Genomic DNA, 16941 nt, shown 5'->3' with positions numbered 1-16941 from the left:
ACTAGAAGATTGTGAATACAAGGGATTTGAATATATATATATATATATATATATATATATATATATATATATATATATATATATATATATATAAAAAAAAAAAAGAGAACACCCCTGCACTATGAGGGTATGTTCACACACCCTGTTTTCAGACGTAATGCGGCCATTTTATGGCTCGAATTACGCCTGAGAAAACTGCTCCATTACGCCTACAAACATCTGCCCATTGCTTTCAATGGGAATTACCATGTTCTGTTCCATGTCGCTGTCAAAATACGGCGCGTAAAATGACAGCTTGCCAAAAGTGCAGGACATTTCTTGGGCCGTTTTTCATGGACTTGAAACTAGCTCCAAAAACGGCCGTAAAAATTCCGCGAAAATCAGGAGCTGTTTGAAGTTTTTGACTGGACGTCTGAACATACCCTTATAATTTTTCACTGAAAGTGGAGGTACGCTTTAAGATGAATAGAATATAAATAGATGTATGTAGCACTCTGTCTTTGTGTACCGATTACCCAACTGGTAGTGTCAGGTTGCCATACTCCACCCTATTCTGCAGCTGTAAGTCTGGCTAAACCCAGTGATCAGTCACTAAACTGCTGAGCCTGTGAACACTACTTCTGGAAAAACGTACCACGTTTGTATCCAATGCAAAAATCCAAAGAAAACCTTGCACTAATTGTGCGGTATGTCCGAGTGGTAGTATAACACCGCAATAACACGTTAAGAATTCGCTTTACTTCAAATGCAAAGTTGTCCTTTATAGTATGGAATTGTACGCTCTCATACACCAATTCAGACTGCAACTAGCATGTAGGAACTTGACTTGTTACAAACATAACTAAATGCGAACATTAAACTGGAACACAAGTAATCACTTTGGTTGTTTGGATGATCGTTCAACTCTGTTTTAATTTGCGCTCATCAAACCACAGGCAGAGACGGGTTTACTCAAAGATGATTTTATTATTTCGAAAGCTTTGAGAGCTTCAAAAAATGTAATGGTGAATTTGCACATGTAAAATACCATACAATACATTAGAATCCAAAAAGGTACCAAAAAGTACAGTAAAATTAACACTTCCAAATCTGGAAATGTATGACACAAACAATACAAAATAAAAAAAAAGGTGGAAATTGACACTGGTTCCCTAGGATGAGGCCTTCTGTACAAAAGGAGTAAGAGTCCATACTTAACTCCAAGAGGCAGTCCCTAGATGCAGAGCTGCAGTTTTAAGCAGACCCCCAAATCAGCTGTCTTTACCTAGTGATAGAATCATAGGTTATTACTTATTCATACAATTTAGAAAATCCTATTTGTACAGTAAACATGCAAGTCTGGATGAATGCATACCAAAATGAATGCTATGTTGAAATTTCTGATTAATGCATACCTGAAGAAATGTTCAATATGGCTTGTAGTTATTTTGATGGCCACCACGTCTAGGAGCTTTTCCATAATTTGCACTGCCCTGACCTATCGTAGGGGGGAGGGGGGGACGGGACAAAACAAAACAGAAAGGCCTTGGAAAATAGATTCTACATTGCTCAGTCTGTAGCAATGAAGAATTTACAACTTGATTTTTGGATTAATCAGTAACTGACACTTACTGTAATCATAACCTGGTCCATATCCATAATACCCATAACCGGTATAGTCATAGCTTCCATAGCCACCATATCCCTGTTGGCCATAACCATATCCTTGATTGCCATAACCTTGGTTCCAGTAATTGTTGTATCCTTGATTCCAACTCTGTCCTTGACCTAAGGAAACATATATTTCTATGAGCACATACTAATCCAAAATAGACATGTATATTTGAGGTAAACTGAAACAAACCAGTCCAAATTAAAAGACTGCTGCCCAGAAGCCTCAACTATCTTGTGGTGAATTAGGTTTAACTGTACAGTAAAAATTTACAGTAGGTACATTTATGAGACCACTCCTGACAAGTTTAGTCGATAGAATTATTAACTGTTACAGACAGGACGAGATAGTCCTGAGCAGCGGGTAGTTGGCGCTTTAGGACGAGCATTCTTGTCCTGTGTGACAGCAGTCTGATCGAGATTGGGGCAACGGCTGTAATACACAGCCAAGGCCCCGCTCTCACAGCGGAGAGAAAACAAACATCTCCGCCGTTAACCCTTTGAATGCCGTGATGAAGGCGGATTGCGGTATTCAAGGAGAGGGGACTGCACTTTGGATTGAGTCACAGAAAATAACTGATGCGATCAAAGCCCATAACTTGTACGGCCAGACAGCACATAGTCCATTGAAGGACCCCAGGACTGTCTGACCACATTTCTTGTTAGGGCATACGGAGGTATGCCCTAACAACTGCCTGCGTACAATCAGTACATAAAAATGATAAATCCCTTTATGGGATTAAAAAAAAAGTTAAATTAATGTAAAAAAAAACAACTTAATGATAAAACAAAAATTAAATAAAGTTAAAAAAAACACTTTTTTTTTTAGAATAAATACATTTTTTAAAATATAAGTCCCAAAACATGAAATGGACATATATGATATCGCCACGACTGTTGTAACAACCTGTACAACAAATGTATAACATTTATGATGATCGATGTATGGTGTAAAAAAGCAAAATATTAAAAACTGCAGTGGAACGGCTTTTTTTTCTGCATTTGCCAAAATAAAAAACTGTATAGAAAATAAACGATAATGTATTTGTACCAAAAAAATATACCTAAAGTACGGCTCGTCCCACAAAAAAGTCTCATACAACTACATCGTACAAAAAATAAGTTATGAGCGTCGAGATGCAAAGCGGGAAATAAAAATAAAAAATTTGTCCTCAAGGCAAAAAATGGCCGTGTCCTTAAAAGACAGGTGTGGCGGAATTATTTTTTTTTATATATAAATTTGCTCTTAGTGTGTTATTAAAATACATTTTATGTGTGTGTGTATTTTACTTTTTTCTTACTTTTACTTCACTATGGGGGCTGCCATTTTATTTCCCCATCTCTGAATGTGTCGATTAACGACATACAGATGGAATACGGCACATACAACCCCATAGAGAATGCGAACGGGAGCCTTTCCATTCACTATAGCGTACGCCGTCTGTGTGGGAACGGCACATGCGCCGCTCCCACACAATCCAAAAGGAAGGTCTTCGGCCGAGCGACATCCGGTGCCATTTTCATGTGGAGCGGAAGTCGCGGCCGGACAGCAAGATGACTACTTCCGGTCGCGGCTTCCGGACATATGTTCAGAAGCAAGGACTAGGAGCGGAGGGAACGGCAGGTAAGTTATGTTTGTCTTTTACTGTGCGATTACCACTTTATTTAATCCTCCTACACTGCATCCCCTCAAAAAATGGCGGCACACAGTGTAGGAGGTTTGAACATTCAACCCCCTCCTTTCTCCTGGCACTAGCCAGAATAAAGGAGGGGGATTGTTTGAGCACACTAGAGCGAGTGTGTCTTATCCAATTTTGCAGCATAAAGCAATGAGGTTGCTTTACCACATGCCAATGCTGCAGTTTTGGGAATTGCTCCCTCTTGTGACCAGCGCATGGAAATGTTATAAATTAGAATCTAATTTATAATATTTCCGGACTTGTGAAAAAATTTTAAAAATTAGAACAATGTGTAATCATGTATATACTAACTGTTTAACAAAAAAAAAAAAAACAATTCTTCTAGTGACACATTCCCTTTAAGGGGTTAAAGTACATGTTTGTATACCAATATATAATTTTAGTTGGGAATAACTTAAGATTCATAGCAAGAGAGCTCCACTGTAGAAATCAAACATCACATATGCCGCCACCTCTAGTCTGTATTTGGTGGTTGCCTCACCAGGCAGAACAGAGGTCTGGGGATCCCTGCAAGTCCCATATCAAGAAATTTAGGGGATATGTCCGAATTGTCTAAGCGTAGTTACATAGTTCGCACGGTTGAAAAGAGACGTCCATCAAGTTCAACCAAGGGATATCAAAATGGAAGGGACAAAACAATTTCTACACGTAGGGGTGGATATTTTTTTGTTGTAGGAAAAGATCTAACCCTTTTTTAAAGCCATCTACTGTCCCTGCTGTGACCAGCTCCTGCGGTAGGCTATTCCAGTTCTCACAGTGAAGGCTTGTCGCCTCTGCAGGTTGAACCTTTTTCTCCAGTCAGAGGAAGTGCCCCCTTGTCTTTTGAGGGGGTTTTACATGGAACAGGATGTCACCATATTTTTTTTGTATGTGCCATTCATGCAAATTAATCATGCCCCCCAAAGGCCTTATTCACACGAACGTGTGCGTTTTTTGCGTGTTACAGTTCTGTGTGTCATAAGGGTTTGCTGTGTGGCTGCGTATTATTCACGCATATGCCATCCTTATGACACGCGGTTTTGAGGTTTAGAAAAATAAATGAAGGCAGTGGTTTTATTTTTCCCTTCATTTCTTAATCTACTGTTGCACGACACACGGAAGTGCTTCCGTGTGATTTTCACGCACCCATTAACTTCAATGGGTACATGAAGCGCGAAAAACGCCCAAGTATAGGACACGTCGTGAGTTTTACGCAGCGGACACGCTGCGTGAAAATCACGGAATGTCTGAAAAGCCCCATTGACTAACATAGGTCCGTGCGACGGGTGTGATTTTCACACGCGTATCACGGACGTTAAACATGTTAGGTGAATAAGGCCTTAGGCTGGGTTCACAGTTTTTTGCAGGAGAAAAATCTGCCTCAATTCCGTTTGGAATTTTGAGGCAGATTTTTGCTGCGTTTTTTTGCCCACGGCCATTGAGTGCCGTGGGCATAAAACGTCACGAAATATGCTTTTTCTGCCTCCCATTGATATCAATGGGAGGTCTGATGTGTAAACAGCTGAAGATAGGGTGTGTCCCTTTTTCCCACAAGCACGTTTATCCGCTCTCAGGAAAAAACCGCCTCTGCCATTGAAGTCAATGGGAGGCATTTTCGGCGAGTTTTGTGGCGCAGTTTCCACTTCAAAAAACTCAGTTTGAACTGGCGCCAAGTTGTCTCTTTTCAAGGCTAAATAGGTTTAATTATTTTAAGGGATCCTGAAAATGCAGGGCTGCAGCCCCTTCAGTTATTCCCTGATTGGGTGTCAAGGAGCACCACTTAGGCCTCATGCACATATCCTTCCCCATTTTCACATCAGTTTAAAACGTATCCGTGTGTCCGTTGTGACATCCGTGTGGTTTCTGTTGTCACTCAGTGTCCGTTCCAAATTGATGCTGTGCTTCAGTTTTAAACTGTACGTTAAATTCCATCTTGTGTGTTGAATGCAGGGAACTTTGGCACACCCTGCCGTTGATTAGCAACGGATCCGTGAAAAATGGACCCATAAACTTTAATGAGCCCCATGGTCACTGAACGACTGACAAAAGTAGGACATCCGTTGTTTTGTCGGGTCCGTTCCGTCAAAAGTAGTGCAAGTGTGCATGGCCCCATAGAAATGAATGGGTCAGGGTGCTATCCGTTTAAAAATAACAGATCGCACCCTGAAGAAAATAACTGAAGTGGGAATGAGGCCTAATGTGCAGGGAGTTGAAGCACAGATGGGGATCCAGGAGCACTGCAGTGCAGGGAAAAACTGAGGGGATTCAGCGCTGCAGCCCTTCATTCTAAGGATTGATGGGGTCCCCGAGGCTGGCCTCCAACAAATCAGAAAGCGATGGCATAACCGAGACGGGAATAACCACTTAAACGTTACGTGAACATACACAATCTCTTCCCCAAAAAATATGCAAGGCCATCATTGTTCAATACCTGCAACTGTAAAAACACTAATGAGCCATTTTAAAGATTGTAATGTGGACTGGTTTAGTCAGGTAGAAATTCCTCTAATATGCATCAAACTGCCACAGAGCCAATACAGCTTCAATGACAAGGCAAATGTACTTTCTTTAAGGCCACATGCACACAGAGCAACACATTACCAGCAAAGTAAAATCATTTTAAGTAATCTACATGTTGCACAATTTTTCCTGCACAAAAGGGTTATTTCCAAATATTAGTTGGTTTTTAATGCACCCTAAACAAATATAAATAGCGCTTTCAAAAAGGTTTTATTAATTTCTTAACTCTTTGCTTTACTAGATCATGCAGCTATTACTGGTTATATTTTCTAAAAGGGGGCGTGAGCAGCTTGACGTCAATCAAGCCGCTCTGTTAGTGCACGTTCCCTACGTAGTTAGATAATGTCGTTTTTGCTACAAAAAAAAAAGCCATATTTTCCATAGAAATCAATGTGCAGATGTTTGGAGGACGTTTACGGCCTGAAAAACTGCTAAAAACACTATGTGCGCACATACCCTAAGTATGTGACAATGTTACATACCAGTTCTGTTAAGGGCTCAGCTAACTCGGTTGACCTTTTTACTTATGTGCCGAGTACAGGATGGCTCCAGGGCTACTGTGCACGCCTGGGGGCTGCCCTTAAGACTTGACTAGAACTCGAGAGGTGGTCGGAAAGGGAGCTACTGCGCATGCGCTAGCATTACGTTCCCGAGATTCCGGCCACCGCAAAATAGAGGTAGAATGGCGCAAGCGCGGCCACAGCTGCTTAATCACGGCGGGGGTTGTAACAATAATAAACAAGTTTCACACAAAGGGAAGCCTGGCTGGGGAATAATCCATATCTGCAAAACCGTAAAGATTTAAAACATGAATGTATTTACTAATATATGAACACATTTTGACATTATCTAACATCTTAAAACATGCCGAATTGGGAATACCCCTTTAAAGGTCTCAGAGTTGTACTAGATTACAAAAAAACTAATTTATACACAGAATAAAATCCACACTAGTCTCCACATCAAAAAGTAATATCCACATCTATGCACCAAATTCCGCAACATGTGCATGTTGCCAATATATGATAATTATTATGTAAGGCTACATGCACGCTTGCAGAATGTGATGCAGAAAATCCGTAGACAGGTACAATCTGCACATACAAGTAAATTTTTTTTGTGTTTCAGAAATATTTAATATTTTGCTGTGGAAACGTGCAGTTTACTGCATCTTTATAACTTTTCAGATGCATTTGTCTCAGAATTATAAGACAAATAGACACGCTGCGGATTTTAAACCCGCACCGCAGGTCGATTTAAACTTTGGCACTGCAGGAAAACCGGTCATGTGGGCTAAAAAAAAATAATTCAAAATTACCAGTCTTTAAAAAGCGTTACATGTGGTTATGAGGAATTCTATTCCTTTACAGACGGGAAGGAGAGGCAGAAGGCGAGAGGCGCAGAGAGAGACAGAGAGAGACAGAGAGAGACAGATTTAACCCCTCAGATGCAGCAGTCAACAGCAACCACCACATTTGAGTGGTTTACCCCACGTGCATCGTAAGGTGCCAATGGCTTCTATGACAGCCTGGTGGCATAATAAAGGCTCCTAGGTCTGCCTTCAGTGATTGCCTGCTAGGCCATGACTGAAGTATAATACACTGCAATACTATTGAAGTGTATTATAAAAGCGATCGAAAGAGCGCATATTGAAGTCACCTAGAGGGACAAAAAAAAATAAAAAATTTTTTTCCCCCTTACAAAATACTTATGAAAAAAAAATACCCTATTACAGCTACATCGGAGAAAAAAAAAAGTTTACTAAGACTAGGAAAACAAAAAACCTACATAAATATGGTATCACCGCAATCATAACGCCCAGCTGAATAAAATGTTTTATATACTGTAAACTGAATAAAATTTAGACAAAGAAAATTCAGTAAAAAATTATGTACCCCAAAATGGTGCTATTAAAAAATATAGCTTTGACTATGGAAAAACTTAAAAAAAAAAAAGAAAATTGTCATTGAGATTTTATACCTTCAGTATTAAGGGGTTAAAGGAACAGTGTCACGAAAATTTTTTTTTTTTTTACATCAGTTTGATTTTAGTGTTTTATTAAAAACTTTTATATTTGTGTGTGTGTTTAACTTTTTTTTATTTTTGAACTTTTTCTTCCCTATGGGGGCTGCCATTTTTTTTTCCATTTCTGTATGTGTCGATTAACGACACATACAGACATGGAATACGGCACATACAGTCCCATAGAGAATGCGAACGGGGCCCACTATGGAACATCCACTATGCTGTACGCCGTCTGTGTGGGAACGGCGAATGCGCCGTTCCCACACAGTCCAAGTTGAACTGTGCGACGTCCGGCGCCATTTTCTTGTGGACCGGAAGTCGCGGCCGGACAGTAAGATTACTACTTCCGGTCGCGGCTTCCGGACTTGTGCACTTGAAGCGGAAGGTAGCAGACGGAGCGGAGGCGGCTGGAGCAGGTAAGTTATTTCTAAGTATGTTCGTGTTTCAGTGTGTTTACTAGTGTATGTAAACCTACTACACTGTGTGTTCGCTCAAAAAATGGCGACACACAGTGTAGGAGGTTTGACCGTTCAATCCCCTCGTTTCTCCCGGCACTAGCCAGGATAAAGGAGGGGAGGATTCTGAGAGCTCACTAGAGCGAGTGAGATTTCTCAAATTTTGCAGTATAAAGCAATGTGGTTGCTTTACCACATGCAATGCTGAAATTTTGGGAATTGCTCCATCTAGTGACCAGCACTGGGAAATATTATAAATTAGAATCTAATTTATAATATTTCCTGACTCGTGAAAAAAATTAGAATGTTTAATCACCTATACACTAATTGTTTAACTAAAAAAAAAAATAATTTTTTTCTAGCGTCACATTCCCTTTAAGCCAGTTACAATCTTTGACAATACATACCTTTGCTGCCACGCCCACCTCTACCACTGAAACCTCCACGCCCACCATACTGTTGTTGATATACTTCTTTAGGTTGGGCTATCTTTATTTCACACTAAAAATAAAATAAAATCTGGATTAAAAGATGGATTACAATAGGAACATAAAAACTAATATACAAAAAAAAAACCACTACACTGCCTCTAACCAAACAGCAAGTGGCTTAAAAAAAAAAGTTTGAATTCTTTGCTAGCTAGGTAAAAGCATAAGGATCTCCAAATGTGTGGCGGTAGGGACTGGGCCAAAAAAAAAACAAAAAAAACTTGAAGTCTACTCAAAGTCTATCCAGTCTACTCATACAAATGAGATTTGTATTTAGACTTGATAATTAGAAAACGAATTGGTCAGCGTGCATGCAAGGAAAGGCCAATCGCAACTGTGGCATCATAAGTTGTTAAATGGCCAAGATCAGTTTTCCAATCCTGGCAGTTCGTGCTGGGTGTCAGCTGTACTATACAACGGACACATGCTCCATACATACAGCATTCCCCTGTACATGTGTGGTAGAGGCCAGATAAGTTCTCTGGGACATATGTTGATGGCCTAACCTTAGGATAGGCCATCAATATCAGATTGATGTGTCCGATTCCCAGAACCCGACCGTTGAAGAGGCGGTGGAAATGAATACCTCAGCCTCTTCATAGTTTCCCAGAACAGCGCCCTACAACTCTGTAGCGTATGTGCCTGGGTTTGCAGTACCGGTCTCATTCAAGGAAGTGTATGGCACTGTGCCTGGTAAACTATGAAGTGGCAGCAACGTTAATCGACTCAGCCCCTTCAGACAGCAGACCGGTGGGGTGCCAGGAGTTTAAGGCTCAAGGACTGTACCCAGAGTTGTGGTCAGTGATTCCTACTCTGAATGGTCAGTTTGTTTATAAGTGTGTAACCAAAGGTTCAGCGCCGGGACTGCCATTAAACTTCGTGCTATTAATCCCATCCTCCTAAAAGGTTTCTATTTTTGCAGATCACACCAAGCTACGTAATATAGTCCAGTCTTTGGCAGATGTTCAAAATACAAGCCGATTTGGACAGTGCTTGGGCATCCACTTTGTAAATGAGGTTTATGTAAAGTTATGTATCTGGGTAGTAATAATCTGATGCATCATATTTGCTTGGGGGGGGGGAGCTAAACTAGGGAGTCACTTGTTGAAAAGGATCCGGATGTACTTTTAGACCATAAACGAAACAGCATGCAATGTAAAACAACAAGTCAATATTTAGATGCAACAAGCCTTCACCATAAAGTACTGAATCTGTCGAATAGACTACCTCAAGAGCGCAAAAAAAAAAAAAAAAAAAAAAAGCTCAGATGGTTTCTTGGAACAAAATAGTGCATATATAAATGTATAGAATTCTAATTTGAAAGTTGATCCAGTCTGATTGCCATTTGGGATCAGGAGAGAAGTTTTTCCATTTTATGGACGATTGGTTAATGCCTTATGGATTTTAATTTTTTTTAATTTTTAAGCCTTCCTCTGGATCAAGAGGGGTAAAAACAGAGTTCTATAGTTTCACCCATCCCTTGGTTGAACCTGACAGTCGTTACCTTGCTACCACTGACGTTATGGAACTTCTTTTCCAAGATCTTTTTTACGGGTTCTTCTTCTTTAAATGTAATGAAAACAAATCCTCTTCTTTTATTAGTTTTTGGGTCCATTGGAAGCTCAACTGCTTCAATCTGAAATATAAATTTTAGAATTAAACAAACTATTGCATCCTTACAAATATGGACAAGTGACAATGACGTGGGGAGTCCCCAGGCAGAGAGTTAGCTGATGCTCTGCTCAGGGACTCCAGCGATAGGCAACCCCTGAATTTACCAAATATGGACAATGGGAGCAGTGATGGAGTCCCGAGCAAAGTGCTAGCTGATGCTCTGCTCGGGACTCAAGCAATAGGCAATGTGACAGCCCCTTGCGGTCATGTTCACCAACAGAATATGACGCAAGAGCTCAGTCACGTGGAGCGTCATTATTAGAAAAGCTCCAGCACTTACTTAATAGTTCATGAAGTTTCAACTGCACCATATAGTACAGAATTTTTATTTAAAAGCATATTAGTAAGTTACTTCGTTTCACAAATATATTAAAATATATTATTGCAATGCAATTCATGGTCCCCAGATAACCCCTTTAACACGAAGAAATAAATTTAAAAAAAAAAAAAAAAAAAAAAAAAGTAGGAGTGTCCCCTCCTACAAGATATGCCCTGTCCAGACACGGAGCCATTTAGTCTGTCTGCAAGCAGAAGCTCTAAAACAATAGAGTAGAATCCAGCAAACTGACAACCATGAACAAAAAAATTCAAAAAAGCACAATGGGTGGGGACCGGTGTTCCTTAATGTACTGGATGAGAAAAGGATTTTGCGGGGAGTACCCAAAAAAAATCCTGTTCTTCATTACATTGGGGGACACTGGCCACGGGATGTCCTAGAACACATGACAGCCACCTATTTAGCCGATGCCTGCAAGACCTAGTGACCAAGGGAAGAGTCTGCAGAGTTTTTGGTCAAGTTAAAGAGACTGTCAACACATTATAAGTGCCATATCTCCTACATAAGGAAATGGGCACTGTAATGTAGGTGAAGCACTGCTATCTATTTTCACCACATTAGGAGTGATTTTAGCGTTATGCTAATTAGCTTCTTAATGCCCTACTGGGCGTTTACTTTAGACCAAGTGGGCGTTGTACAGGGGAGTGTATGACGCTGACCAATCAGCGTCATGCACTTCTCTCCATACATTTAGACAGCGCATAGCGACACTGGGTTGTTCACTATGTGCGGTCTTATACTGACATATTAACGTTACTGAAGTGTTTAGACCGTGACTAGACATTCCTTCCAGACAGGACGGGATGTCCATTCACAATCCCTGCACGTCGTTAACTTTGGTTTCTTACAGCAGAGCAAGCGTAATCTCGCTGTAAATGACAGGTTACAGCGAGATTACGCTCTGCTCTGCTGTAAGTACCAAACAAACGTTAACGTCTTGCTGTTCTACCATGTCTTTATGTATACTCTGAACTTCTATTAGATTTTGCCGCTATGGCTGTCATTGTGTCCATTTACCTTATTAATTATTGCTTTATACACATAATGCAGCTTCTATAGTGGTCATTTTGTTCTGGCATTTCCTATTTGCACATACAATTTATACTTTGTATGTGGTATATACAGAACGCTATATTTTGAGATGGGTTAGGTCTGTTAACCCTTTGGTATATCTAATGATATACCTTTTGCTGCTGCTCTCCATGTGACCATATGTATTCTTTACATTTAATGTGATACTGTGTATTGTTTATTAATAAAGATTTATATTCTTTTACAATACGTGGCTGTTATTTGTGCTACATTATCTTTTGGGGTGTTCTGTCCCCTTGCTTTTAGGTTCTTTCTGGAAGGAGATTTGGGTCTCTTGAAAATGATTTGATCATCCAGTATTCTTAAATAAGGTTCTCTGTGTATACATATACTATTCGTTACTTTTTTTCCTACTAGACTGGAGTGTCTGAATAACAGAGTCAGACAGGCTTCTAGATTATAGGATGGACTTTTCAGAAGCTATGCAGAAAGGCAAAAGTTTTGAGGGTCCAGATGAAAAACAGGCCCCTAATGTAGAAAGTCCATCAAATGAGGTAAAAAATTATGGGGTCTTGCAGCTTTAAGTTGTTTAGGAAAGCAAGCCAGCTTCTTTTGGGCCAAAAGGGAGCCACCAAGATTTAGATTTTTTTCTCTCCGCATCTTTTGTAGGACTCTGGGTAGCAAGGAAAATGGAGGAAAGGCATAGGCCAGATGGGAATCCCATTTGTGAGCTAGTGTGTCCACACCTGAGGCATCTTTTGGGTTTAGAGTGAAGAAAAGAGGGACTTTGCATCCCAAAGAAATCACAAAGAGGTCAATTTGAGGACACCCCATTTCTGGGTGATCAGCTTGATTGTTTAAGCTCCATTCGGTTGGATCCAGATTGTTCCTGCTTAGAAAAATCGGCCTGTATATTGCATGAGCCCTTGAGATGAATGGCTGTCAGGGATAGTAGGTGCGATTCTGCACCAAAAAATATTTTTGTGGATAAAGCTTGAAGACTGATATCTTGTGCCTCCTTGGTCATGTAAATGAGCTACAGTAGTCAGGTTGTCTGAATAGGCTTGAACATAAGACCCTACAGTTAGACTTTATGCTTTCAATTGTTTCCCAAACCACAATTAATTGCTGGAAGTTTGAGGAACGGTGAGAGACTGTTGGGTCCCAAATACCGTTTGCCGTAGTACCAGCGCTCGCCAGCCACTTTTGCTGGCGTTTGGTCATTTATATTACTGATGCCACAAAACCCTTTTTAGATTTTTTTGAACTATCTAGAGAGTAGACGTCACATAACTGGAAAGAGGAATCTTCTTTTCCAAAGATAGTGGATACGTGTCCCAGCTGGACAGTCAGGCTTTGAAGGAGGTCTGGTATAGGCTTGACACCATGCCACTGACTGAATACACATAGTCATGGATCCTAGTATGTACATTGAGTTTCTCAATGAGACTTAGTTTCCGGAAGGAAGTTCTTCTGGATAAGTTTGTCTTGTCCAGAGGTTTATAAAAAAAAAAAAAAAAGTGTTTTGTAGTACTCTTAAAAATACCTTTTGACCCTATGGCTGAATCAGATTTTTTTTTTATGATCCAGGCTAAATCTTGAAGAACCTGGCAGGTCTTTTATGTGAATCTTCAAGAGGGGTGATGCATGAGCCACAATGAGAAAACAGTCTAAATAAGGAACAATATTAATTTCTGGTTTCCTTAAATAAGCTACTATCTCCATTAACTTTGTGAAGATTCTTGGGGCAGAAGAAATCCTGAACGGAGGGGGGAGGAAAACCTGAAGTTATGCACTTAGATTCTGAATGATGGCAAATTGATAGAGGATGAATAGGTATGTGGTAATAGGCATACTGAAGGTCGATCGTGGCCATCATGTAATTTTTCCCAATCAATGGGATTGTTGATTTTATTGATTCGATCTTGAAAACTATTGTAGGATACAAACTTGTTTAACTGTTTCCGATTTTTTTTATTGTCTTGAAAGAGCAGTCTGTTTTTTACCAAAAATAGGAGAGAATGGCCTAATCCTGCCTCTTCCTAAGAACTAGTAAAATTACTTGCATCTGAAGGAGTTTCAGGATTCTGTTTTGCAGTTACTTTTGAAGAAAATGAGTCTGTAGACTTGTAATGACAAATTTGCCTGGGGTATAGGAAGATTCTATTTTGTATCCTTCTTGAACCGTATTTACGATCCAGGTTTTTGTGGTAATGTTTTCCCATTCTTTGTAAAATGGAGATTTTTCCGCCCACTTTGACGTCACGGTTTATCTGCGTTTCGTTGGATGGTATTCAGGAAAATATATTTCTTCCATTGCCACCTTTTGGGTAACTCCATCTCTATGACTTTCCGCTTTCCAAAGGTCAGACCCAAGACTATAGAGGTAAAGGAAAGGAATATTTATTCTTTGGCTGCTTAGGTTCAGGTAAAGCTTTTTTATGGTCAGAGACCTTTTCAAGGATCTTATCCAGTGCGGGTCCAAACACATTCTCCTTTGAACGGGATAGTACATAGCTTCGATTTGGAGACTGTATGCACCGACCACAATTTCAGCCACAAAGCTCGTCTAGCAGCGTTTGAGAGGACAGCAGTTCTTGCTGCGACTTACCAACTCAACTGAGGCATCAGCCAAGTACCCTGTAGCTGGTTGTAGTAAAGGAAGGGATGCCAGGATTTCATCTCTAGGGGTACCCTCCCTCAAGGGGGCTTCCAGCTGATCTAGCCAATGAGAAACTGATCAGGCTACACAGACACCACAATGGTTTTTAAAAGGGCTGAAGATTTTTCCCAGGTCTTTAAAGAAGACTCGCCACTTTCCGATCCATAGGATCTTTGAGCTGAGAAGAGTCTTCGAACGGAAGGGTCGTTCTCCTAGACACTTTGCCTACCTGTATATACATTTTTGGAATTTCTGCCCAGATTTTTGTTAGTCAGCGAAGGTAAAGCGATGTCTTAGCTCCCCAGGAATACCCAGCTTTTCTCTGGATTTTCACACTCCTGTTTAAGTTTTGAATAATTTCATGAATGGAAAAAAAACACGTTTCTTCCTTTTTCCCAATCTTGTGAACATTTCATCACGAAAGGTCTTTTTCTTTTATTTCTTCCATCGCCAGGGCTTCTTATGCCCTGAAGTAATTCCTCCATATATTCTGATGAAAAGTAATATTTTCTGTCTTCATCATCCTCTACCATGATAAGAATTTCCTTTCCTCCATACCTTCGGGAATAGTCATCTGGGATTAGCTTTATTTTTTTTTCCCACTGGGGTGGAAACGAAGGGCAAGTTTGATTGCGAGAAAGCGGCTAGAGACGACCATCTCTACTCGAATAAGGGTTTTAATCTCATCCATTAAAGAGGGTTATTCTCCCTGTATAAGTCTGTACAGGCTGGCTTTTTTTTTGTAGAACAAATGCCACACTTAAGGGTTATATGGGTCTTTTATTTAGATTTGAGGGGCCGCTGTCACCCTAACTAGAAACAAATAAAAAGGAAATATAAGTAATTGACCCCCCCTGTAAGAATCCAAGATCCCTGCACAGTAAAACTTACTGGGCTGGGGTTTGCACTGTGCTCCACAGAAGCAGAGTGGGAGGAGGATGCTTCTATCTCAGGCATTATAGACCTGTATGATTTGTGCTCCCTTAGTAGAAAGAACCTATTGATCAGGGAGTTTTAATATCTTGCCGTCGGGATCAGCGCCTTCCTTGTTCAATCTGAGGGAATCTTTCCCGGGCCTCAAAAGTGCAGTATTTTTCAAAAATTCCAAGTTTACCACTACCGGAAATAGGCCGCACTTGGTTTAGCTGTGTGAACGCATATGCGTTCAGACTAGAAGTTATGGCAAAACCAGAAGTGGCTTTATCCAATGGCCGGCATCTCAGACACGCAGAAGTGGCCCTGGAAGTACAGCTGGGGAGATTATGGAGGACAAGAGCCAAAGTTTCTTTGGGACCATTCAGCTTTACCTCCGAAGAGGCGCAGGAGAACTGCAAAAAGCAGTCGCAGAAGAGGAAGGATACCGATAGACCTCCGCTAATTGGTAAATACATAGAACTTTTTTTAAATGTACTAGACTGTTCAAGGGCACCTCTCTGCCATGCACCATAGGAACAGGAAGCACACTGATGAAGTTAGGATGGGGAGGGGCTTTTAACCTGTTTCCTGTCCCTATTAGGGCGTAGCGTCAACCTCATGTGGTGCGGTCATGGAGGATGACTAGAGAAAAGGAGGGTAACGAGACTTCCTGCCGACAGTGGAATTTTGATACGACCTTTGGTAGAAAGGAAGGTTGGTTTCGTAGGTCAATTAGGTCAGGGAAACCGGTCAAGTATGGAGTATTTAAATGTTAGAAGCCTGAGATGTCAGATATAGGTTCAAAGGGAGCATTAGCGAGTGTTGGTTTTAAGTCCGTGGGGGGGGGGGGGGGTTGCGCGCGCCACTATAGAGTGTACCATTGGCGAGACGTTCAGAACCCTTTATGAAGCAACAAAGGAATTCTCAGCCAATTTACAATCCAAAAAAGCATTTAGAGGGGATATATGCACTTTAAGAGTGCTTGTTTTTAGGCCCTTTTCCAGGCCCCTGGTTAAAAAAAATAATAAAACAATCTAGGATTAAAGCAATGCTAGGTTTAGAAAACCTATCCAATTTATGCTGAGAAAGAGGGATAAATTACTTCCAAACTTAGATATATCTTGGAAGTGATTTTCTTCCTGCTCTGACAGTTGAACAAAGGATCGCAAGAAATATGGGGTTCTCTGAAGGTGAACAACAAGCAGTCAGTCGTAATTGAAGGATGTTCGGATGACAAACCGGTCCTTGAGATAAAGATCCAGTAAAGAGGTGAGAGGCCAGTAATTCCCTGCTGCCAGCTGTAGGAGAAGAGGGACCTAAGATCTTCTGGCCCAATGAGGAGCAATCATGATCACTTTGACATTCTCTTACTGGATCTCTGCCAACAATTTTAGTATCAAGGAAAGTGGCAGGGAGGCATAAAGAAGAGTTCTCGGCCATACCCGAGGCCACATCTATTTTCCATAGATTTATGGATTTACATTATCCAATAGACTTTTATATG

General features: G+C 40.6%; 1 protein-coding gene across 2 annotated transcripts in view; it reads right to left on the bottom strand.

Annotated features, from left to right (window-relative positions):
• Nucleotides 1-946: 946 nt before the first annotated feature.
• Nucleotides 947-16941, bottom strand: part of HNRNPAB (heterogeneous nuclear ribonucleoprotein A/B) — a 60644-nt gene continuing 44649 nt past the window's right edge. For both annotated transcript variants that reach the window (XM_075856410.1, XM_075856409.1), the window contains exons 5-9: nucleotides 10322-10453; nucleotides 8737-8830; nucleotides 1612-1767; nucleotides 1395-1477; nucleotides 947-1264 (exon numbers count right to left, since the gene is read on the bottom strand). In XM_075856410.1, the coding sequence (XP_075712525.1) occupies nucleotides 1407-1477; nucleotides 1612-1767; nucleotides 8737-8830; nucleotides 10322-10453 (453 nt within the window). In that variant the 3' untranslated portion in view covers nucleotides 947-1264; nucleotides 1395-1406. The remainder of the gene's footprint in view (nucleotides 1265-1394; nucleotides 1478-1611; nucleotides 1768-8736; nucleotides 8831-10321; nucleotides 10454-16941) is intronic.

Source organism: Rhinoderma darwinii, chromosome 3 (genome assembly GCF_050947455.1).
Source record: "Rhinoderma darwinii isolate aRhiDar2 chromosome 3, aRhiDar2.hap1, whole genome shotgun sequence".
Taxonomy (NCBI): Eukaryota; Metazoa; Chordata; class Amphibia; order Anura; family Rhinodermatidae; genus Rhinoderma; species Rhinoderma darwinii.
The sequence above is the reverse complement of the archived record's forward strand: the minus strand, read 5'-3'. Positions and strand labels throughout refer to the sequence as shown.